Source organism: Lissotriton helveticus, chromosome 6 (assembly GCF_964261635.1).
Source record: "Lissotriton helveticus chromosome 6, aLisHel1.1, whole genome shotgun sequence".
Lineage (NCBI taxonomy): Eukaryota > Metazoa > Chordata > Amphibia > Caudata > Salamandridae > Lissotriton > Lissotriton helveticus.
Window position 1 is genome coordinate 116,524,597 of NC_136067.1, and position 25,053 is coordinate 116,549,649.

The 25,053-nt window shown below is 46.1% G+C and overlaps 1 protein-coding gene across 4 annotated transcripts in view; it reads right to left on the bottom strand.

Annotated features, from left to right (window-relative positions):
• LOC144762309 (exportin-5-like) overlaps positions 1-25,053 on the bottom strand; it is a 949,573-nt gene that overhangs the window by 842,830 nt on the left and 81,690 nt on the right. For all 4 annotated transcript variants that reach the window (XM_078647462.1, XM_078647460.1, XM_078647463.1 and 1 more), the window contains exons 9-12: positions 24,457-24,556; positions 22,301-22,384; positions 20,472-20,597; positions 19,371-19,461 (exon numbers count right to left, since the gene is read on the bottom strand). In XM_078647462.1, coding sequence (XP_078503588.1) covers positions 19,371-19,461; positions 20,472-20,597; positions 22,301-22,384; positions 24,457-24,556 — 401 coding nt within the window. The remainder of the gene's footprint in view (positions 1-19,370; positions 19,462-20,471; positions 20,598-22,300; positions 22,385-24,456; positions 24,557-25,053) is intronic.

Genomic DNA, 25,053 nt, shown 5'->3' on the forward strand with positions numbered 1-25,053 from the left:
GAGCTGGCGGTGTTCTTGGGGGAATGACTCGTTTCAGACCTTCAAGGAAGGCCTTAATGGCAGGCACTCTGAAGACAGAGAGATGTTGCCTGTTCTGAAGATAAGCTGCTATGGCGGACAGATGTATCCGAATGGAAGTATAGGCTAGATTGCACTTGTACAGATGTAGCAGATAGCAAATGATGTTAGGGATAGACGCATCTAGCGGGTTGATGTCATTGGCTGTACAGTAAATGACAAAACGCTTCCATTTCGCAGCATAGCATGCTCTGGTGGTAGGTTTCCTCGCCTCTTTAATGATGTTCATGCATTCTGGAGGCAGGTTAAGGTATCCAAACTCTAGGACTTCAGGAGCCAGATCGCCAGGTTGAGCTGTTGCGGATCTGGATGCTGAATTTCTCCATGGTTCTGCGTCAAAAGTCTGGGCGTGAGGCGCAGTCTTTGATGCGGCACCACCGAGAGTTCGAGGAACGTGGTGTACCACGCTTGGCGCGCCCACGTTGGAGCAACCAGGATGAGAGTCATCGCGTGCTGCCTTAGCTTTCTTGCCACCAGCGGTATCAGAGGGGCTGGTGGAAAAGCATACGCAAATTTGCCTGACCAGTTCATCCATATCGCATTCCCTTGCGACTGTGGGTGAGGGAACCTGGCGGCAAAGTGTTGGCATTTTGCGTTTTCGTTTGTGGCAAACAGGTCTATCTCCGGATGACCCCACTGCTGGAAGTACGGGTGGAGTACTGATGGATGTAGCTCCCACTCGTGCATTTGATGGCTGAATCTGCTGAGCAGATCCGCCATCTGATTGTCCTTGCCCGGGAGGTGTTCTGCCATGAGGAAAATGTTCCTCTGAAAGGCCCACTTCCACATGCTCTGAGCCAGATGAGACAGCTGTGGCGAGTGGGTGCCTCCCTGCTTTTGAATGTAGTACATCGCGGTCATGTTGTCCGTCCGGACTAACACTACCTTGTTGCACAGATGTACAATGAAGGACTTGATTGCCATGAAGATTGCCATCAGTTCCAGATAGTTGATGTGCATCTTCTGTTGCTGCGTCGTCCATAGTCCCTGAACTGTGTAAGTGAGCAGATGAGCTCCCCAGCCCTGGAGAGATGCGTCCGTCGTCAGGATAATCTGTGGCACTGGCTCCTGGAACAGTCGGCCCTTGCAAAGGTTGTGTGGAGTCCACCAATGCAGAGAGTCGTATGCCCGACTGGTAACCAACACTAGGTCTGTCAAATTCCCCTGAGCCTGTGTCCACTGATTTGCTAAGCACTCCTGGAGCGGGCGCATATGTAACCGTGCGTGAGGGACTATGAAGATGCAGGAGGCCATCATGCCTATCAACTGCATGAACACTCTCGCTGGAAGCGAGTGTCGTGGTCTGAACTTCTGGATTAGAGACTGCATGCTGTCTATCCTGACTTGGTTTGGTTGAGCCATGGCCGTCAGGGTATTGATCGTCGCACCTAGAAACTGCCGGACATGTGCCGGCTGAAGATGCGACTTTGGGTAGTTCAACGAGAATCCCAGATTGTGTAGGAGGTGAATGGCGGTCGACATGTCTGCAGCGCACTGTTGTTCCGACTTGGCTTGAACGAGCCAGTCGTCCAGGTAGGGGTAGTGTGGTAAATAAATAAATAATACCTCTATTTTTGAATGCTTAAATGAATAACAGATAGCTCAATAAATAAGAGTCAAGATTCGAGGTAGTAGGAGTTTTTGCAGGTTTAATACAGCATAAAGACAGGGACAGGACAACCTGCACAGGAATAGGATGGCAAGCCCTGGCAGCGCTGCCAGGATCTGGACAAGAAGGCTAGGAAGGATAACTTTTTAATAACAGTACATGAGCATATATACATAACGCAAACACATAGCATTACATCGCAATAGGCGTAGCAGTGGGTGGAGCAATAGGCGTGACGCGTAGCAGTCGCGAAAGATAAGGGTGAAAAGAGGTGTAACAGGGCGTATACATAGACATGTGATGCAAACGTAACAGAATATGTCATGAATGGGGTGGAAACCATGGAGGGGGCTACCTAAGGAGCCGGGACCTCTAACCTGATGGTGCGCGCAAACTGGCAATGACGTGTTACTAGGAGAAGCTGGGGGCTATGAGCTCTGTGCTAGGAGCAGAGACTGAAGTCTGGAGAGTCAGGGCGACATGTACCTAAGCAGTATCTAGTATCTGATGTTTAGAGAACATGTTGATAGAATCCAAATGTTATCGGGGTAAAGGCGAACAGACTCTAAGACTGGAGCATGCATTATTCTACATGTAGTGCGTGATGAAGAATATTAAATGATCATTAAATGCAGTATTTCTCTTACATGGAGACGTAGAGGCTAGACAATGACGGAAACTATTGATGCGATTCAGTAGCTTTAGGAATGCAGAGAAGGAGGGCTGTACTGATAACTCGAATCATAACATACTCTTGGCAGACTCAGAAGCAGAGCCAGGCTGAACCGGGCACTGTAAGGCAGGAAATAAGTGAAGGGTCGAGGATACAGGTGGGGGCTGTATCGCTCCTCAGCGAGGCTTCAGGGGACAGGAGCTGAATCTGGTGTCCAGGCCCTTTTGAGGCCTAGAAACGGAGATTTTACAATGGAATAACGTGCACACTGAGAAACGTGGCAACGTAGCTTTACATAGGCCTGATATTCGTAGTATTCACGAGAACTGGAAACTGACATACTAAAGGTGGACACAACTATAATTGCGTCTTTAATCGAACATGGGGAATAACATATGCATATTAATCATGCACAGATAACATATGATGGATGACACGTAGGGACACAGAACATAGCAAAATTTACTTTTCCACATTCCCTCCTTGTCACTACGTTTCCATCAGGAAACATCAATATTCATGATACCATCTATCATTTCATACAGTATCATTTGCTCGTCTCGAATTTTCTGGGAACGTGTTTTAGAACGGGGCTTGGGACTAGGAATACAAGAGGTAGCACAAATGCCGCAAATCGCAGGGCCACATTGTATACAGAGGCAGCAGCTGAATATGATCGCTACTGCAATACCTAGAAAGGACAAGACTTTCCATCCCCAGGCGGAAATTATATTCCAGAACCAACCGGACCATGTCCAGGTGCCTGGATTTTGGTGTAACAGATGGGCAATTTTATGAAGTCTGGTTATAGCTGAATAAACAGACGGCGCGTTATTTGGAATGAAAATGCAGCAACTAGATCCGATGACTCTACAGGCCCCGCCCCTATCGGCCAATATGACGTCAAGGACGAGACGATTCTGGAGCACGACAATTCTCATAAAGGATTGTTCTTCGGTTAAATTACTTAGAGCAGAAGTAGTCTCAATTACTACTGCTTCAAGGGTTCTGGTTAACCTACGTATCAGTTTACTATTCACAACTGTACCTAAATAGGGGAAGACACCTTTATTGATATCTATATATTGTTCTAGAGCAGTTTCAGTATAATCGACAATCGGGAGGTTTCTCTTGTGTCTAGTATGTACTAGGTGGGAATTCCTATGGTAGTCGGGTGGGGCTAGAAAAACTGGTGGCAGTAGGAAGGCAATGTAACAGGTTCCCTCCCAATCGAGGGGCAGACGAACATATGCGGTCTGACCACAAATAAAATAAGAATGACGTGAAGCTTTGAAAATAGATTTCCTACTGTCACTATACTTGACAATAGTAGTACAATCACTATGTCCTACGTGTGTAGAACCATTATTTCGGACACATAATTCGCCTTTGACTGGTAGTACTGAAATTGCAGGTAAGTCTGGAGTAGTATCAGACTGAACATTCAGGACCATGAAATTCGAAGAATAATTACCTAAATTATACACTTCATTTTCTAGATCTAACCCGGTTCTGTGGGGGAGACCTTGCTTGTCTGGAAAACACGTACTGTTAAGAAAAGACATATCTGTTGAGGATGACGTTAACGTGGACCATGCTCCACACGAACCATTATGTGAAAAAGGATAAGGAAAGAGTGGCAGAACTCCCTTCGGTGTCTGAAAAGGGGGGAGTCGACCACACACCCAACAATTAGTGGCATTGCTGGTCTGGTGTGAATAATGTAACATGCGGATGAAAGAATTATTTCGCATAGCGAGGCGGTAAGAGAGTTCATGAGGAGGCAGATCACTAAACGTGTGTTCTACTGTAATATTAGAAGACTTATTTACATGAGAGACTGGAAAATACAGATAAAATGCATAACTGGTGCAGGAAATCATAATGCTGAGAAATAATATGAAACTTAGAAAAACGATACATCGGATTGAGTTTTGACTAACTCTCTCACTATGGGGGTCTATTTTATACATGTCAGAAACAGTCTAACCGTTTCACCTAGGGGAGGACTTAGACAATCAAACTGGCTGACTTATTTTACTAGACCGGAGTTTCAACTTATACTCCTGCTGCGGAGTTTTCTCTAACGGGGAGGGTGCAGTATCATTGTTCTTTGCGGGACAGTCCTTAAGAATAATACTTTGGTAATCCTTTGAATCCTGGGAAATGTTCTTTGAGACCGGTTTCAGTCCATAAAACTTCTTTATATGTGAAAGATGCACCCAGCCTTTGCGTCCCTCCAACTTCACGGCTGTACGGGTGGCCAGGAGGACCTGTCGGGGCTCCTTCCAGCGAGGCTCCAGCGGACTTGAGCGGTCAAAATTTCGCACCAGGACCATGGATCCTGGAACGATTTCATGCGGTGCCACCTCGGTATTGTCTGGAAATGCGGCGGCAACCTGTGAACGACAAGAGTTGAGGGCAGACATCAAGGAAGCTAGGTAATCTGTCAGCATATTACTTGAAACATCGGTAATACTTCGGGGTCTAGGAGTACCCCACATGTTAGGGGGGCGGCCGAAAACGACCTCATACGGGGACAGACCTGATCTGGAATGTGCGACCATGCGCATATAGAACAAAGCAACTGGCAGAGCTACTAGCCAGTCCACACCTTTCTCTTTACATACTTTGGCGATGCGAATTTTCAGGGTCTGGTTATGTCTCTCTACGAGACCTGCTGCTTCAGGATGGCGTACACAATGGAACTTCCACTGGTACCCTAACAAAAGGGAAACATGCTTCATTAACTCTGAGGAGAATGGCTGGCCGTTATCAGAATATACGACCCTAGGGAGTCCATAACGGGAGAAGAACTCACGAACCAACTGCTTGGCAGTGGTCGCGGCTGTGTAATCTGGAACTGGATATGCCTCCGTCCACCTGGACAAAGCGCATACAACTACAAGGACATACTTGAAACCTCGACATCGCTCCATCTGAATATAATCCATCTGGAGGACTTCAAAAGGGTGGTCAGGAGGTTGGAATCCACCTTGTTCCACCGGGACACTTTTACCTGGATTAAACTGACAACATATCATACAGGTACGGACTTTCTGCTTGGCTGCAGCTCGTAAATGCTTGTTGAACCAAATGTTCTGGATACTGTCTAACATAGCTTTTTCTCCTAAATGTGCTGGACTATGTGCGGTATTGATAATGACTTGAACCATAGAGTCGGGGAGAAACCAAGTGGCTTTTCCTTTCGTTAACCATCCTTGATCTGTCTGGACCCCTCCTTGTTCGGACCATTTCTTGATTTCTTCGGGAGTAGCATGTAACTGGATATCTATGACATCTTGAGTAGGGTCCTTAACTGTCATACATGTAGTCGGATCTGGAGTGTGTGTCATGTTAACTGGAATGTCTGGAGTCTGTGCTGTAAGCTTGGCTGTGCGATCTGCTAGATCGTTACCCTGGGAAATAATGTCAGTAACTTTCGTGTGTGCTTTGCATTTCATGATAGCAATGGATGTCGGTAAATGTATGGCATCTAACAGAGCTTGAATAAGGAGACCATGCTGAATCTTGGTTCCATGAGAAGTCATGAAACCTCTCTCCTGCCAGAGCACTCCAAAGTCGTGTACGACTCCAAAGGCGTAGCGTGAATCTGTGTAAACATTAACTTTCCGGTTCTTAGCGTGTATGCAGGCTTGTGTCAGAGCAACTAGCTCTGCTGCTTGAGCGGACAGGGTGTCAATACGGTGTGTCTTAATAACTTCGGTGTCGGTAGTCACTGCATACGCGGCGACTAGTTCTCCTGTACTTGTTCTCATACATGAACCATCCACATAAAGTGTCAGGTCGGGATCTGGTAACGGAATATCTGTCAGATCTTGTCTTAGCTTTGTCGTAATATTAACTACTTCCACACAGTCGTGTGTGTCCGGACTTAAAGTAACTGATGGTAACAGTGTAGCAGGGTTCAGGATGTTGCAGCGTCTGATTTCTATGTGTGGCTGGAACAGTGTCAATTCATAACCTGTTAAACGTGCAATTGTCAAGTGCTGAGTCTGTGTTCGGTTTAAAAGAACTTCCACGGAGTGTGGAACTTGTACTGTCAGGGAGTGTCCTAATACTATGGAATCACTTTGTCTGATAGCTAGTGCTGTGGCTGCAACTGACTTGAGGCACGCAGGGAGAGCCTGGGCTACAGGATCTAATGTGCTCGAAAAATAAGCACAAGGCTTGTATTGTCCTGCTTGATCTTGTGTGAGAACAGATAATGCGGTACCTTCGCGTTCTGTGACGAAAAGTGTAAAAGGCTTACTGTAGTTTGGTGTAGCTAGAACTGGAGCTTGACATAGGGCTTTCTTTAACTCATTGAAACTGAGTGTATGTTCAGATGTCCAAGGGAGGACAGTCGATACGGCTGCCTCCTGTGTCGTTAACTGTATCAGTGGCTTGGCTAGAAATGCATACTGAGGAATCCATTGTCTGCAATAAGAAGTAAGGCCGATAAAAGCACGTACCTCCTTCTGGGTCTTGGGCTGAGGAAGACTCGCTATTAACTGGATACGGTCAGGTGTCAACTGCCTACCCCTCTTGGACAGTAAGTGTCCTAAGTAGACCACTTGCTGGACACAGAATTGAAGCTTCGAAGGGGACACCTTGTGCCCCATCTCGGCTAGGAAATACAGAACTGTGAGGGATGCTCGCTCGCAAGCACGTTCAGAACGGGCTGTGATCAGTAGATCATCGACATACTGGAGCAGGGCAGTGTCAGTTGGCATGTGAATGTTGTCCAGTTGTCTCTTAAGTGCTTGACTGTAAATACTAGGACTTTCTGTGAAACCTTGAGGAGCTCGTGTGAACATATAGCTCCTTCCATTTAAACAAAATCCGAAAAGGAACTGGCTGTCTGGATGAATGGGGACACTAAAAAATGCATTCTTGAGGTCTATGACTGTAAAAAATGAGGCTTCTGAATCAATGGCTGCCAATAGGGAAGAGATATCTGGGACAACTGGGTACTGGGGAATAATACATTTATTAAGCTCTCGTAGGTCAATCACTAATCGATATACTGGGGGTGCATTTGGATCAGTACGTTTCATGACTGGAATGATCGGAGAATTGCATACATTGGAGTCAGTTTCTACAACCACTCCTTGAGCGATGAGCTCGTCAATAATTTTGGATAAGGCTGCTACTGCCTCCGGTGGCAATCTGTACTGTCTGATTCGTGGTAACACTACACCTGGCTTGAGAGTCACACGATGGGGTGTGATTTGCATATAACCAACATCAGTTGGACCTTGCGCCCATAGATGCTGCGGAACATTGGACAATCTGGGATCAAAATCTCGTAATACATAGTGACCCTTAAAGTCACGCAGGAACAATCGTATTCCCTCTGGGGAACAGCATATAACTGCACCTAACTCTTTCAGTGTTTTAATACCTAATAGATTCTCTGGACATGACTTAGTAAGTAACAGGTCAGTAGTACGGGACAATGGACCTACTTCTAGAGTAACTGGCTTTGATATTTCATTTACAATGGGTTTTCCTGAAAATCCAAGGGAAACATTTCTTGAGCCTGAGAGCGGAGCCCCTGGAACTTCGGCGTGGCTAATTGTGGTCCTACTTGCCCCTGTATCAATCAAAAACTTTCTGTCTTTCCCTAATACTTGACTGTGAACATAGGGACCTTCTTGATCTACAGGTATCTCGATGAGAGGCAAGCCTACCTCCCTCTCTAGGCTGTTTCACGAATATGGCTGATACTCTGGATACTCAGACTGTGCATACTGGTACATCTGCTGTGTAACGTGCTGTGTTGCAGCGATAGGCTGCGGAGCTGTAACTGTCTGTGGTGCATTCTGTGACTGAGGAATCTGTGAAACTTGTTCTTGTCTAGGCGGACGTGGTCTTTCTTTAGTCTTACCAGTAGCTATGTTGTGTTTCAGAACTGCACACTCGTTTATAAAATGACCTGGCTGTTTACAATAATTGCAGTTTCCTTTAACGGGAGCTGCAGGATGACTGACTTGATTCGGACCCCTCTTCTGACTGTCTTGAGGAACAGATTGTGCAACTAGTACTTTCATTTTCGTGTCTTTCATACGTTTTCTCTCGTGTTCTTGCTCTTCTCTAATTCTATTCTGGTGGTATTGGAGCATCTGTAACATCTGGGACGGGGTATTAGCTTGCCAGGTACTTTCGACTTTCAAAACTCTATTCTTAATTTGTTGACTTGAATTCTCGACTAATTTAGTAACAAAAAGGTGAGGGTATGACTCGCTACTTGTCTTGAGGCCACTGTTGATGCTAAAACATTTCTCAAATCTAGAATAAAAATCACTAATGTCTTCGTCTTGTTTCTGTTTACAGGCTGAGATTGCATCCCAGTCTTCCTTTTTCGTTGTTAACAATCTGGGTAAAACTTGAATCAATAATTCAGGTAATTCTTTACATTTCGCTCCAAGACCGGTACCTGGTACTCGTGCCTTGTCTTCAGCTTCTAGGACTGCCCAATCGATCTTTTTCTCTCCCACCTCCCATTCTTTTTCCTTGAGCTTTTCATACACCCCTGCGGGCAACAGGACCTTTAACATTTTAATTTTATCTGGATACGTGTATTCTCCCATACGGAGCATGTCTTTTAATTCTCGATGGAACCCTGCTGGATCTTTATCATGACAGGGGATTAATTTTTTCATCTCTAAGAGTTCCATCTTTGTGATCGGGGTGTAAACAAACACTCGTTCTAGTTCGCCACCCGTTCCTCTAACTGGGTGGACTTCTCGTAACGGATTCTGTCTCTCTATGTAAAATGGTTTATTTTCTGGGGGTGAGACATGAACAAAATGCGGGTTCAAAAACGTTCTATATTTGTGACGCTGTTCTAGAATGACACTAATTAAATCGGTACCTAAACCTTTCCATCTATACTGGAGTAACTCGTTCAGGATATCATGTAACGGGCCTGGATCAGAGTGCTGACCCTCATACAATGTAATGAGGTGCTGAATCATATACATACCCGCCAGTCGTTGCTCGGCTGGGGGCATTTTCAGAAACATTTGTGCCACTATTTCGTCTGGAAAAGTGGTAGAATCAGTAGTCCATCGGACTGCTGATCGGGCTAGTTCTTGTTCATGCATAGTACTTAACTCACTGTAACCGATTCGTGATTTCAGAATGTGATCGGTAGCTTGAAACACTTGTTCTAGAGAACCTTGTTCTGGTGCTGGATGATGGAAAGTTGACTTGTGTTCTAGGCGTAAATGGCGATCTGGAAATCTAGATTTTCCTACATACGCTATTCTGGCGGGATTCTCGTCGTCTACCTCTTCAGTATCAGAGTTACTTTCTTTCTCGCTTACTTGTGCTGCTTTACGCTGTTCGTGTAACTTTATTATTTCTTTACGGATTTTCTTGTACATACTTTCCATAGCACTGATGGTCCTGTGCTTACCCTCGGCTATATTATCACTCCACTTTGTCAGGGTTCTCATTTCGGCTTGATCTTTGGACGGGTAATCTTGTTCTCTTATTAAACAATTAATCAAAAACTTTAGTATCATGAGCTGGATCTCGGCTTTCCTTTGAGACATGACTTCGCCAATGCTTTCTGGATCATCCCCTGTACGGATGAAACGATATATTCTGTCTAGATCTTCTTTCATATTCGGTAGGGTGACTAGATACTCGGCCACCTTTCTTACACGTAATGAATATAAAACCATATTATCCTCGCCTGGGACTGGATCATAGCCGCATTCATTAAGGGCTTTTCTTATTTCTGCTACAGACTGATGTCTGGGCGTACGCTGTGACGCTTGTGCATGTAAATCGGCTGACGTTAAACGCTTATGTGGCGGCGGGGTCTGAGGAGGACCTCCTCCTGCGGCCCCTAAACTAGAATCGTCGACTGATCCTCTTCGTACTAGTGTGGCAGGAAATTGAAATGCGGGCTGAACTGGTATGGCGGGCTGGACCGGGGGGACCGTAACAGGTACTGCAAGGGGTACCCCGGTGTCTGGAGAAACGGGGAGTGCCTGATTTACAGGGACTGGCGGAGCGCGAACAGGATTTGCATATTCTGGGACTGTGTCGTCCAAATAGGACGAGATGAAAATATCAGCTGCGGTCTGTTTGTGACGTAGCTTGGTCGGAACTAATGGTGGCGGAAAGTTACTGGATGCCTCCGGGGTCGCTTTTGGCCGGCCCTCGGCAAGAAGAGGATACATACCCTTAATAAGAGCATGCCTCTGTCTGTCTGACTGTTCGGTTTTAACTCGTTCACCAATCTCGATTAATTCCCTTTCTTGGGCTCGTTCCAAGGATTCTCTACTTAATTCTGACTTTCTGATTTCTTTTTCGGTTCTTTTATGAAATTCTTTGCGCCATAACTCGATGGCATCTTTCTGTGACTGTCTGGCTTTCTTTTTCCATAATGCTTCTTCTACTCTCATGATGCACTCGGCATCCCATGTGCCTGACACAGGCCATCTATACTTTTCCTCTAACTGTTTGGTATACTCGACCCATAAATCTAGATACAATATGGCGCTTATGCCATGCTTCCGATACATAAAATGACCTGGACTGTCCCTAGGCGGGACAGGAACTGCTGCTTCTAGCAGACCTTTTCTAGTTCTCAACTGACGCAGTTTTGAAAAGAGCGGCATGACTGAACTATAATCTGGACACAATACGATACACAATAAACACGATAACTACTTCACACTCATTCCACGACATCAAAATACATGAAGAACATTCAGAATAACAGTTCGAACAGAATACTACCTGGAATACGGAAAACAGAATACATGAATTTTCTCGAGAACAGAACTGACTAGAACAGAAACTAGATGCACTGCTGAAACAGTACGAAACTTACCGGTCTCATACAGAGACACGTCAGGACCCGTATCCACCGGAGTGGACACTTCGTTTGTGGGCTTGTGTACCACCAACCCACGGACCAGAGTCAATTAAATTGACCCTGTCTAGATACTACCCCAGTAATGGTACTCACCGGGCAGTAAGAACGGAAGGCCTCAGACTGGACGGGACTGCTTGGACGCCGGACGGACGAACTTCGGACTTCTGTTACGGGTGGGCCTCCGGATACCTCGGACCTTGGACTCTCGGTTTGGGCTCTGGTCGGGACTCGCCGCGTTCCTCCACCGTCTCGTCTGGATGCTGGACCGCCTCCTCCGTGGGCCTGAGGGATACTTGAAGCAGAAATATCTGCCGGTGCGCAGAAGAGTTCCGTCACGACTGCAGAGGGTCAGGGGGTCGGCGTGGCTTCACCGACGCGTGGGGAAAGGGCAAGTCCCTGTTCGGGCGCCATTATGTGGTAAATAAATAAATAATACCTCTATTTTTGAATGCTTAAATGAATAACAGATAGCTCAATAAATAAGAGTCAAGATTCGAGGTAGTAGGAGTTTTTGCAGGTTTAATACAGCATAAAGACAGGGACAGGACAACCTGCACAGGAATAGGATGGCAAGCCCTGGCAGCGCTGCCAGGATCTGGACAAGAAGGCTAGGAAGGATAACTTTTTAATAACAGTACATGAGCATATATACATAACGCAAACACATAGCATTACATCGCAATAGGCGTAGCAGTGGGTGGAGCAATAGGCGTGACGCGTAGCAGTCGCGAAAGATAAGGGTGAAAAGAGGTGTAACAGGGCGTATACATAGACATGTGATGCAAACGTAACAGAATATGTCATGAATGGGGTGGAAACCATGGAGGGGGCTACCTAAGGAGCCGGGACCTCTAACCTGATGGTGCGCGCAAACTGGCAATGACGTGTTACTAGGAGAAGCTGGGGGCTATGAGCTCTGTGCTAGGAGCAGAGACTGAAGTCTGGAGAGTCAGGGCGACATGTACCTAAGCAGTATCTAGTATCTGATGTTTAGAGAACATGTTGATAGAATCCAAATGTTATCGGGGTAAAGGCGAACAGACTCTAAGACTGGAGCATGCATTATTCTACATGTAGTGCGTGATGAAGAATATTAAATGATCATTAAATGCAGTATTTCTCTTACATGGAGACGTAGAGGCTAGACAATGACGGAAACTATTGATGCGATTCAGTAGCTTTAGGAATGCAGAGAAGGAGGGCTGTACTGATAACTCGAATCATAACATACTCTTGGCAGACTCAGAAGCAGAGCCAGGCTGAACCGGGCACTGTAAGGCAGGAAATAAGTGAAGGGTCGAGGATACAGGTGGGGGCTGTATCGCTCCTCAGCGAGGCTTCAGGGGACAGGAGCTGAATCTGGTGTCCAGGCCCTTTTGAGGCCTAGAAACGGAGATTTTACAATGGAATAACGTGCACACTGAGAAACGTGGCAACGTAGCTTTACATAGGCCTGATATTCGTAGTATTCACGAGAACTGGAAACTGACATACTAAAGGTGGACACAACTATAATTGCGTCTTTAATCGAACATGGGGAATAACATATGCATATTAATCATGCACAGATAACATATGATGGATGACACGTAGGGACACAGAACATAGCAAAATTTACTTTTCCACAGTAGACATGGATGTTCTGCCTCCTGAGGTGCGCTGCCACTGTCGCCAGACACTTGGTAAACACCCTTGGGGCTGTGGTGACTCCGAAGGGCAGGACCTTGAATTGGTAATGCTTTCCTTGGATAGTGAACCTGAGGTATTTCCTGTGGGACGGGTGTAGTGGAATGTGGAAATAAGCATCCTTGAGATCCAAGGTTGCTAAGAAGTCCCCTTGGTTTAACAAGGGGAGAATCTGTTGCAGTGTAAGCATATGGAAATGTTCTGACAGTATGTACAGGTTGAGGGGACGTAGATCTAGAATGGGTCTGAGAGATCCGTCCTTCTTTGGAATAAGGAAGTACAGGGAGTATACCCCCGTGCCTTCCTCTCCCACTGGCACGAGCTCGATTGCGCCTTTTTTCAGCATTGCCACTACTTCCTGCTGCAATAAGTGCAAGTGCTCTGCGGACATAGGCCTTTGCCTTGGCGGGATGTTGGGTGGAGTGGATTTCAACTCTAGGCAATGACCATACTGGATTAGTTGTCGCACCCACCTGTCTGTGGTGATGTTTCTCCAGACGGGCAGGAACTGCTGCAGTCTCCCCCCGACAGGTGTTAAGTGGTCGGGGGGCAGTGACAGAGAGTCACTGTTTGCTAGGGGTAGAGGAGCGGGAGTTGTTGTTTCCTCTGCCGCGCCCTCTGTTGCTGTTATTTCTGTAACCTCCCTTGTTCTGTTTCGTGAACGAGGATTGTGCTCCACCCCTTGAGAAGTGAGATTGTTGACCCATTTGTCCTCTGGTGACTCCACGTGCACCTGAGCGACGAAAATTATTGCCACGAAACTGTTGTGATTGCAGGGCCCCCATGGACTTAGCAGTTTCTGTGTCCTTCTTTATCTTTTCGAGGGTGGTGTCAACATCTGGACCAAACAGTCTATCAGGATTGACTGGCTGATTAAGTATTGTTGTCTGAATATCGGGTTTAAACCCAGATATGCGGAGCCAAGCTTGTCGTCTCAGCATGACGCTAGTGTTGATAGCCCTAGCTGCTGTGTCTGCGGCGTCAAGTGCACACTTGATGGCTGCGTTGGAGATCAGTTTACCTTCCTCTATAAGCAGTTTGGTGCCCTCTTGAAACTGTGGAGGCAGGTGTTGTACTATTTGCTCTAGGGTGTCGTAATGCGCCCTATCGTAACGTGCTAAGAGTGCTTGTGTATTTGAAATACGCCAAAAGTTGGCAGCCTGTGCCGCCACTCTCTTGCCCCCTGCCTCCAGCACTTTGGACTCCTTGTCAGGGGGAGGAGCTTCACCCGTTGTCTGGGAGTTGGCCCGTTTTCTGGCATTTGCGACCACAAGAGAGTCCAGAGGCAACTGTCCCCGAATGTATGCAGGGTCTGCAGGTGCTGGCCTGTACTTCTTTTCGATACGTGGATTGACCACTCTCGCCCTGGTAGGTTCTTTAAAGATGTCAGCTGCATGCTTGAGGACTCCCTTGAGCATAGGCAGCGTTTTCACAGTTCTTTCAGAGACTGAAAAAGTGTCAAAGAGAAAGTCCTCTTCCACTGGGTCAGCATGCATGTCTACATCATGATTAGCAGCTGCCCTCTCGATGAGTGCATGAAAACCTGCAGAATCCTCTGTTGGGGATGCACGTGCACTGAAAGGCTGTGGGTCTTGCCCCACACCTTGGGTGCCTTGGTCACCAATGTCATCATATGCATCTGTATGTGCATCTGGTTCATTTACGGGGAAGGTGTATTGGTGCTCCTCATCATAACCCTCACCATCAGAATGTTCTGGTGAGGGAGTAGGGCTTTTTCTTGGAGGAGGCTGGATAGGCTCTATGAGGTTAGAAGCGTCCAGAGGAACTCTTTTCTTCTTTAGTGGGATAACATAGGAGTCTAGAGGCTCTGATGTGATCCTTCTTTTGTATATTGTCAATTTGCCTGTGTTGGCGTCGATGAAGTGCTCAGAATCGTCCTCCGATTCGAGTTCTCGACTTTAAGGTACCCCTGCCGTAGAAGAATCCGCCTTCTTTGGCGTCGATTTTGTAGAAAAAGCCTTCGGAGCCTCTTTCGGCGGCAGAAGGAAGAGAAGCTTGCTTTTAGGCTTGGCCGGAGCATCCTTCGGTGTCTGAGGCGACGGTAACGGAGCCGACGTAGCAGCGGCCTTTTCCCTGATTCTCTGCAGCGAAGCGGCGATGGGAGACACTTCATGCACAGTGGCTTTTGGCGCTGACGAGGACGTCTTGACCTTCCCCTCGGATCCGACGTGATGGTGGCCCTTCTGAGGTTTGGACGCCGATGCCGTTGACGCCGACCCAGAGTCCTTGGATCGATGCGCAGACGTGCCAGCCGTCGATCCGTGCGCTTGAGTCGGTTCCGTATCCACTACGCTGCTGGCCTTGGCGTGCTTAGACGGTGTCGCAGCGGTTGATCCGTGCCGACCACCCTTTTTAGAGGATCCCTCCTCCTGCGCCGATTTCGTTCCAGCGGAATCGACCGACTTCTTCGCCTTCTGCGGACCGGAGCCCGACGGAGCCGATGCGGCAGCGGGTGCAGTAGGTTTCTGTGGGCCGGCCGCCATTTTAGGGACGCTCGAGTCCATAAGTTTCGGTTTCGTTTTCGGGTCGGCCATTTTAGGTGTAGTCGACACCGCAGGTTTCGGTTTCGATCCGGCTTGCCCAGCAAGTACGTCCGTGGCCGGGCCTGATGGCGGGGCCGTGGCTTGCGGCACTGGGTCTTGGGTAAGGCCACTTGGCGATCCCGTGACCCGATCTTGATCTTCGAAACCTTCGGGGCATAGCTCGTCCCCAGAGCTATCCGCCGCGGCCCCATAAATCTCTTCGACGTCCCCTACCTCGTCGACGTATTGAAGGTCTTGACCCGCGACTCCGTCGTCGTCCACCGGATCCGCCTCGACCTCCGTTTCGGGTGGGGAGATTTGGAGATGATGACCCTGTTCATCTTCTTCTTGGTCGCCGAAGATGTTTTCTGGATCCGGGGCCGCTTGTCTGGCCTCCAGGCGCACCGCGCGCCGGAGCTTGAGAGTCTTTTTGGACCGGAATTGAGCGCAAGCCTTGCACTTGCCGTCGTCATGGTCCGGTGAAAGGCATTTGTTACAGACCGGGTGGAGGTCTATATGTGGGTACTTGGACCCACAGAGCGGACAGTACTTAAACGGACTCCGCTCCATGCTGGAAAGTTGTAGTCGTGTCGCGATGAGAAGGCCTCGATGTCCGAAGAGTGTAGACTCCGTTGAATCCGACTTCAAGAGTTGGAAGAACCCGAGACCGTCCGCGAACAATACCGACGCTAGAAAATACAAGGCCTTTTGGCCTGAAAAAGTTAGTTTTTCTCGGTTCCGACAAAGAGAAGTCGGGACCGCATCCGAACCCAATGGCGGAAAAAAACAATCTGGGGATGGAGCCGATGCCCATGCGCACTGTAGTCCAGGGGAGGAGCCACCTATCTCAGGATACTTCGAAGACTCTTCCAGGACAACAATGTGCGATCATCCGGACCCAACACTAGGCGGCGATCTAATGCTAAGATATGAATTTAGCAGCCCACATGCCTCGAACACCAAATTACAGTTCCAGTCTTCAGGGGTTAAGATCAGCAGAGGACAAAGTTAAGGTAAGCACAAGGTCTGACCCAACAGGGGCAGCCATGTGCAGAGGTCATATTTGGTGATAGGCCCAATGCCTTTCAATGGAGACTAGGGGTGCTGACAGCCACACTGCTCCAGGTAGGTAAATCTATTGAAGGGATCAAGCTTTGGGGGTTAGAGCAAGCACAGGGGGCCACAAAGCAGCACCAAACACACTCCACCATCGGCACAGGGGCAACCGGATGCAGTGTGAAAATACAGCGTTGGGCGACCAATGCCCGTCAACAGAGAAACTCAGTTGGACAAACAGGTTGCAGGCGTCAAACCAGAGGCTGCAGGAAGAGGACCAACGACAACAGATGTAAGTTGAGGTGCTGAGACTCGCATGGGCACTGTCTGTTCAGCTCACCAAGGCCCAGGGGCTTCGGGTGCAGGGGTGTCCTTTGACTTCGGATTCTTTTTACTAGAGCCCAGGTGAGGGTTGGGGGGGGGGGGTAAGAGCCTCTGGATTCAGTCTGCAGGCGTCTTGTGGAGTCCAAGAACGGTCAGCCAATGCTGGATTTGAGGCGAGTATCGTTGGGGAATCTGCTCTGAATCAGTGGGCCACCAGGACATAGGCCGGAGGAGTCGGGTGCAGAGTGATCAGGACTCGTGGATCAGGGGGCACCGGAGTCCTTTGTGCAGATCTCTTAGGGACAGATCTGCTGTCCTTGGGAGTCTCTGTTCTTTGTCAAAGGGAAGGGAGGCTCCTTGGGGTTATGGAAGTCGCAGGCTGCAGGACAGGCGTTGCCTTCTTTTGCAGGGCCTTTGAAGCCGGAGACAGGCCAGTAGGACTAGGACCAAGTTAGAAGGCGTATTCAGGCTTCACTGCATAGCGTCTTCTTCGTCCTTCTTAGGGCGGCAGGAACTAGTTTCCAGGGCTGTGTGAGCCATCTAAATACTAAATTTAATGGCGTTTTAGAGTAGCAGCAGGCAGGGCCAATGGGCATCTTACCTGGGTCATGGTCTTGGACAAATTATCAAACTGTTGGGAGCAGATACAAGAGATACTGCATTATGGTGATAATGCACTAAGGGGTCTAGACGGGTGTCTATGTGGTTACATGCGAGTTATAGGACCGATGAGACTACAGTATGGAATGTGCTTATATATTTTCTTATCCTTTGCAGGAATTAACTGCCTTATTTTGTGAATAATTATTATTGTGATTTGGAATTTTTAATGCAATGTGAGGATACATTGCCGTGATGGAAGGATAACAGACAAGGTTGGTAGGAGTCCTTAATAGTGAATATGTACAATAGTGAAGAATTACTTGTTGACACATACTTTGGGTGACTTACTGTTGGTGACTTGGTTCTTTCCCTCTATTCCTTTGACACTGGTTTGGTTGGAGGTTGTTTAACTTTTGCATTTCCTTGAAAACGGATGTAATAATGGAATTGTTTAAAGATGCAATATTGTAGTACTGAGCTATTCTTATGTAATTATTATTTGGGTTGCAGCCCAGAAGAAGTCGATTGCTAAATATGAGCAAGACGAAACACATGTTGGCTGTTCAATTTTCTGAATTGGAGCTGTGTACATTGGATTACAAAGTGGAACATTAATAAATAATCTTTGAAGACAATATATATCTATTGTACCGATTGAATCTTGACATCGGAAGAAGGAACTCTTAATACAGTTTATTACAGGACTTGAGTGCTCGGAGGACATTTTTCTTCTATCTTACCTGGGGTGACTACACCCTCAACTATGACACCCCCCTGTAGAAGGAGGCATAGTCCTAGCCCTGATTGGAGGAGTCTCCCCATCTTGAAGATGGCAGGGATTAACAGATGTGCTTCACCTCACCTCCCCCACCTTGGCGGTGGGGTTAGCAGAGGTGGGCACACCTCCCATTCTTCCTAAGTTTTACTGCCGGTTTTCCCACCCAACATGGGAGTTTAAACCAGGGTCTGCCATCTACTGCTGGCAGCAGAGGCCAGGGGTCACATTACAAAGGCAGTAGGCCTTTGAAGCTTCCCACTCGAGCACTATGCCCATCCTGAGGGACGAGGTGTGACACCTCCGTCCAGGATGTGCATTGTTTCGGGTCCCAGAATGCAGAGGCTCTCGACCCATGGGTCCAGAAACATGTCTGGTGGTGGCTGGCTGCCTAAAACCAGTCTGTAACCACACCAGGGTTAGTAGGTTTTCGGCGCGGGGGGGGTTGGACATCTCTGAGGGGACCTAAGAGTACATGTTACAATAAATCCCAAACTGGAGTCAGTGTGGGTTTATTGAGAGGATTAGTTTGGTACCAAATGCTCCTGGGTTCAGAAAAGCCATCATGGGACTGGGGAACTCGAGGTGTCGAGTTTACAGCCCTTGTATGTCTCTATGGCTTCCCTATAACTTACAATATCTAAGAATGAACATAGATGTTGTAGGGGGACATCTGCTCTTGCAGATATGCCCTCTCATCTGTGGTATAGTGCAATGTGCCTTAGAGCTTCAAGGCCTGCTAGAAGGGTGGCTTACTAGTGGCTAGTGGCACACAAGCAGTGTGCCAAGATAAATGTCATTTTGACTGCACGGGGTCAAGCATGCAGCAGTGGCGGTCTACCTGGCCTTGATGAGGGGTCCTTAGAGGACTCACTTCAGTCCCAATGCCCTTGGTACCCAGGTACCATTTACTAGGGATTTAGAGATGGCCTGAAGGGCCAATTGTGGAATCGTTTTATGGAACAAGCACTGGCAAAGGGGACCTGGTTGGCAAGGACACCTTTGCACTGCAAACAAAACCACATCCATTTCCAGGAAAAATGTGGATGGCTAACCATATCAAAAGAGGCACTTTCTTACAGAAAGTCAAAATCTCCTATTAAGGAACTATACTGACTTACCAGTAAAGAAGGAGTTGAAGTCTTCATCACTGTCAAAGTCAATACGAGAATATTCACAGCTAGGGCTGTCATTTCGGGATGGATAGCCAACCTAGGGGAAACAAGAGAAAGTTAGAAAAACAACGTTTAAAAAAATCCTAGGCTCACCATTTACCATTACAATCAATACAGTACCACTACCAGCTGCCTTCTTGTAGTGTGTAAGTCTGTTTCATTAACAGTTCTACTGCATGTTGTTTTTTGACTTCTTGTTTCAGTCCAAGTACATTCAATGTACTGACATCAGTGCACTGAGTGCCCCAGTGTCAGTGCAGTTTCTGACTAACTATTGATGTCTTCTTACTGCCTCAGTGTTCATGTATCACCAACATCTCGTTGATTCTTTTCTCATTGCGGTGTTTGAGTTTTAGCATCTGCATATTTAACAGAGGTCAGTCATGGTTGTGCCATCGCTGGGGACATCTGCAAAGAGATGACTAAGGAACGATTCAAACTATATATTTTGCATGGGATGAACTGAAAAGCAAAATTTAGTCTTTGGTGGTACTGAAAGTTCCACACAGATACAGGATAACTATAGGAGAGTCTTTTAAGCTATAGTTGGAAACTAGCATACTAAGGCCACAAAGAGATGGTATAACACAAGCCTGCTCTACTTTGCTTTAAAGCAACTGAGTTTGAAGGGAGTATTTAAGATAGCTCACTGTTTGTATACAACATTATGTTAAAAGGAGATGTGTAGTTAATGTCTTTAATGTATGAATGCAGTGATTAATTAGGAGTATGAGTTTCAGAAAGAAAACTTTTTTGAAAGCTGTATAGCTGACTGAAAAGAATGATGGGAGAGTGTGATGGAGGGAAAATGTATGTTTGTCTCTGCTTAAAGGAAGGATGCAAGAGTGAATTTTCAATCAAATTTAATCACATTAAGGAATATTGATGTTGTAAGTTAAGTCTCTGCATTAACATTTCATCCTACCAGTTGTCTCTTAAATTCACAGTTGTCTCTTTTGACGTCATGGTCATGCTTGTCAACTCACTGTGCCTCATATATCTGAACAACAAGGTGTGGAACATCAGCAATAACTGCAAAGTACATACCTTTACCAAGTTAGTCATTGCAGCACGAAGGTACTTGGGGATCATAGCCAGCAACATAGGATCACGGGATAACACTTCATGTCTGAAGAGGGATCCCCACGTATTCTGGGTAGCAGAGCGCAGGAACTGTTAAAAAGAAATGTTTTTACAAAAAACAGCAAAAGAAATACCACAGACTGCTGAACTTCACATAGTAAAATTTCAGTCTTGACCCTTCTCCATTAGGAACAGTCCAACTCGAACTGCCAGGCCAGGTCCTCCCTGAACCGGAACACACGTAATCAAATGCTGAGTTCAGGGAGGACGCAGACAGGTCTGGCCCGGCGGAGTTCCTATTGGGGTAAGGTACAAACTGATTTGCACATGGCTGGGTCTAAAATGAGTTGCAGAGAGCAAAAGAACAATAGGTTTGGTAGCTACCAAGCACAATTGACAGTGGTTAGACATACAGCAAGCATTCCTCTCATCACCTTTAGTGTGCTTGCCAGAGGCACACCTGTCAAACTTTAAATAGCGTCTTGAAATTGTACAATTTATTTTTAACTTCTATCGTTTTTTTCTATGCCTAAGAATCGGAACAATGATATTTTTCAGAGCTGCCACTGCTGTTTAACACTGCATCCAGAGTTAGACATAAAAAATGGAAGATTTCGGTCTAGCATTTTACATTATAACTATGCAGAGGACACCTCGTTCAAACTATGGCTAACTGTTGTGTTTCATTCACAAACTTTTTAGTGACTGCCATGTCACTTATATTGAACCCTGGCCTATGTTAAATCTACTGGTTGAAAATTATGGCATACTTAATGTTAATCATGTTCTTCCTATCTTATAGATCCACAAGGCAACCCAACAGAGACCATTTCCTCTTGGAATATAAAGACTTCCCCCAATGAGGCACGGAGTACTGGCAGTATTCAATATTGGCACTCAACATATTTTTTAATCCTTGCCCCATTTTAACTTCAATCAACACACTGTCACCAAGCTGTCAAATAGATTGGGAAAACCTTTTCTGAAATAGTTGGGAGAAGGAACTAGAGCGGGAACTGGAGTGCTTTGTGTTCCACCATATCCATGTGCATATTTAATCTTGGAGAAACTGAAGACCATGAGTAATGTTAGAGCCCATGTGGTCGCTCCATTTCCTATAGGAGAAGGTCTACTAGATTTGTCAAGTCTTGTAACTATGTGGGAAGGCACACCCTTTTCACGTTATATCTTCCCATTCAGCAGGCGAAGAAGCATACCGCACTCTACAAATCTGGTCTTTGAAACTGCTGAGAGTAGCCTTGATTGGTCTTCCAGACATTTCAGTAGAACCATTAAAACTAGTCTGTGCACCAAAACAGGGAAGAGCTGCTAAAATGATCGAAATATACATGGCTTACAATTACTTTGTTTTCCCTCCATTATGTGCATCCGGGCCCTCGAGGTGTCTTGGTTCTGATTATTTGCCACAATACAAGCAAATAGGGACACCCTGGGGAAAACTCTATAATGCATCAACGTGAAAATATGATGATTCTAGAGAAACTATGCGAGGGACATCAATTTTGTACTAAACTGGAACCCTCCTTAGTCCATATGGCTGGAAGCCTAACTAGTCCATGGGCGGTTTCCTATAAATGAGTCAAAGGGGCCGCCATATATGAAATAAAGGTTCTTTACTGTAGAAAAATAAAGAATTAAAATATTTCAGGCACTTTGTTAAAGGGGAGCTTTATAGGGACAGCTGTAGTGTCACTGAAGTTTACACTAAGCACAATATTTCACTTGAGGGTTCCCAATTCAATTTTGTTTATGAATGCTAAACTTTGCCTTACCTGGCTGGAATGTGTAGTGAAATCAAGGAATGAATCAAGGAACTTTGAGAAGTTGGCAGGTGTTTCTACGTCAACATCAGAACCCTGGAAAGAAGATCAGGATATTAAACAGCTTACACAAGAAGAACATCTGTGCTAAATGGTTTTATAATTCAAGATCTAGAACATTTTAGGCATACAGTATTGTTCAAGGAGCAAACAACCAACAAAATAGTATCATAAGAAGAAAGCCACCGGCAAGGCTGTATTTATAAAACCAAGAATATTTATTATCAGGGCTTTATTTGCACTGCTGACTTTCCATCTTACTGACCCAGAAACATTTTTAATTTGGGTCAACAGTACCCAAGAGAGCACTTCAGCTCAATCACTATCAAAAAATGTGAAGCTGTCCGGGAACCACCTATTGCAAGGTGTACCCTTTGCCCTCAGTACCTCATGTCATTACAGCAACCCGCTGAAATATGTCGATGATACACAACACTTCCTGAAAGTCTCCTCTGCCTCAGACATCCAATGCATCATTATCCAAGACCTCGATGTCCAGCACCTACCTGAAGGTCAAGCCAAAAAAGACAGAATTCCTGCTATTTATCAAGAACAACAAATAGGAAATTGTAGAAACCTGGCTCAATGATATGGCCTGGAACGCCAACTCTCAGGAATTGCCAAGTGACTTAGATTCACCTTGGACACCAACCTTACCCTTAAGAAACACCTGACAAAACACAAAATGGTACTGGCTCCCTCTTCCAAGGAACGTGAAATAGTTTCTTCGAGAAAGTGGCTTCAGAACTGCTGTACAAGCCCTCATACTCTTGCATCTGGGTGGTGGTAACGTCCAGCTACTTGGCCTTCCAGACTTCACACTGGTGCCCCTTAAGGGCATACTACTCTTACAGAACATCTCATTCAGGACCCGAAGAAATATGATAATGTCACCTTTAAACTCAAGTGACTCCACTGCCCCCCCCTTGCCGGTCCACACCATCTTCCAAACCAGCTGCATCATTTACACACTCATCACAGCCAGACTCTGTTTATCTGGCAGGCAAGCTCACCATATGTGGTGGTTTATGGCACACCTGCAGCCTGGAAACCATCAGACTGTAGACTAATAAGTGTACAAAAAGTGAAAAAGAAGACAGCAGTGTTTTTCCATCTATACACCGAGGATCTCAAACATCCCTGCATCCATTGGTGCCCCAATTTAGGGAATAACTGAAGACTAACCTTTTCAAGAACACATCACAATGCATTAACAGTCCATAACTCTGCTACCTCGCCTATCACTCACGGACTTTATACTGAGCTTGGGTTGCTTGTGTTTCAGTTCAGAAAGGTGCTGGCCTGGCAGGTCGGGCTGGACTGTTCCTATTGGAGCAAGGTCAAGAATGGTTTGCATATCGCGGAGTTCAAACTAACACGGCTTAGTGGGCAAAAGAACGATGGGTTATAGTGGAACCCCAAGCGATTGCCAGTAGTTAGACTTATTGCAAGCATTTCCTTACATCACTTTTTGTGTCTTTGACGAGGTATAGCACTCCGCTGCCTTTTGGTTAGGCTCATGGTATAGAAATACCATATACATTCTTACATAACCTCTGCCACTCTTGCAAAGTAGACCAGGAAACCTTTAAGGGCTACTATGCAAATATGTTAGCATCTGGGATCACATCTATAGCTACTCTCTCACCCATATCCTGGTTTTGATACTAAGTATTTCAGCTGGGCTTAATGGGATTGGTTTTTGGAAGAAAAGTAAAAAGAGGTTCTCAGGTGTTTCAAAAGCTTCTCTGTTCCTGCTCTTTTCCATTTGCATGTAGGTAAGGGACTAAAGATCTACATTTTCTTCTTAAGAAGGGCTGATACAGCTGAACATCTTTTTAGTTTCTACACTCATTTCTTTTTGTAAATTACGCATGTGTCTTTTAAATACCATGTGCTATGAACAGTGTTCCACTGACCCCTGCACCTATAGATATCCTTGGTAAAAAATAATTCCTTTAGTCTTTGCAGATAGCCATGGTTGCCAATGACATTTAAAATGAAATGAACTAGTATTTTAAAGTTTTATAGTTAAGAGTGCAAAGCGCTAGCACATACGTTATGGCACAGTATTGCAACCACCTTAACAGGTGAAGGTGAGAACTTACCACCAATCCACAAAGTTGGTTCCCAAGGGAACACAGGATCTGACACAGTCTCTTCAGAAATATGTAACGCTTCTCTGTCAAAGCTTCCTTATTAGCCATTCTGCGGAGGGAAAAGAACATTCCCACTAACATCAATTAAGAATAACGAACACTGAAACAGACATTTGAACAATCGTAAACCCTAACACTCTGGCATCATTCTGAACTCTGCCAGTGCTTATGGTGGGTATCCATCCTACTGCATTTCCAAACAACCTTTTCTGTTCCAGACCCCTGAAACTGGCGGCAGCGTCTGCTTTTCGAGCACTGCAATGTCAACAGAAAGTGTATGCTTCTAAATAAATGTAAAAATGGAGTTATTGGTGTTTATAACCCCCCAAGGCCACCTGGAGCAGTCACAATAACAGGATCAGAACACAAACTCACAGAAAGGACTCGAGATGTACACTGGTTGTAAGTATGACTATCAGGAATAGTTCAAAATAGAGAAGTGGAGAAGTGTGGCTCAATGGTTAGAGCGGCAGACCATGATGCAGAGGTCTAGCCCGGGACCAGGGTTCAATTCCCCGCCTCGGCGGGGTCTCGGGCTAAAAATTC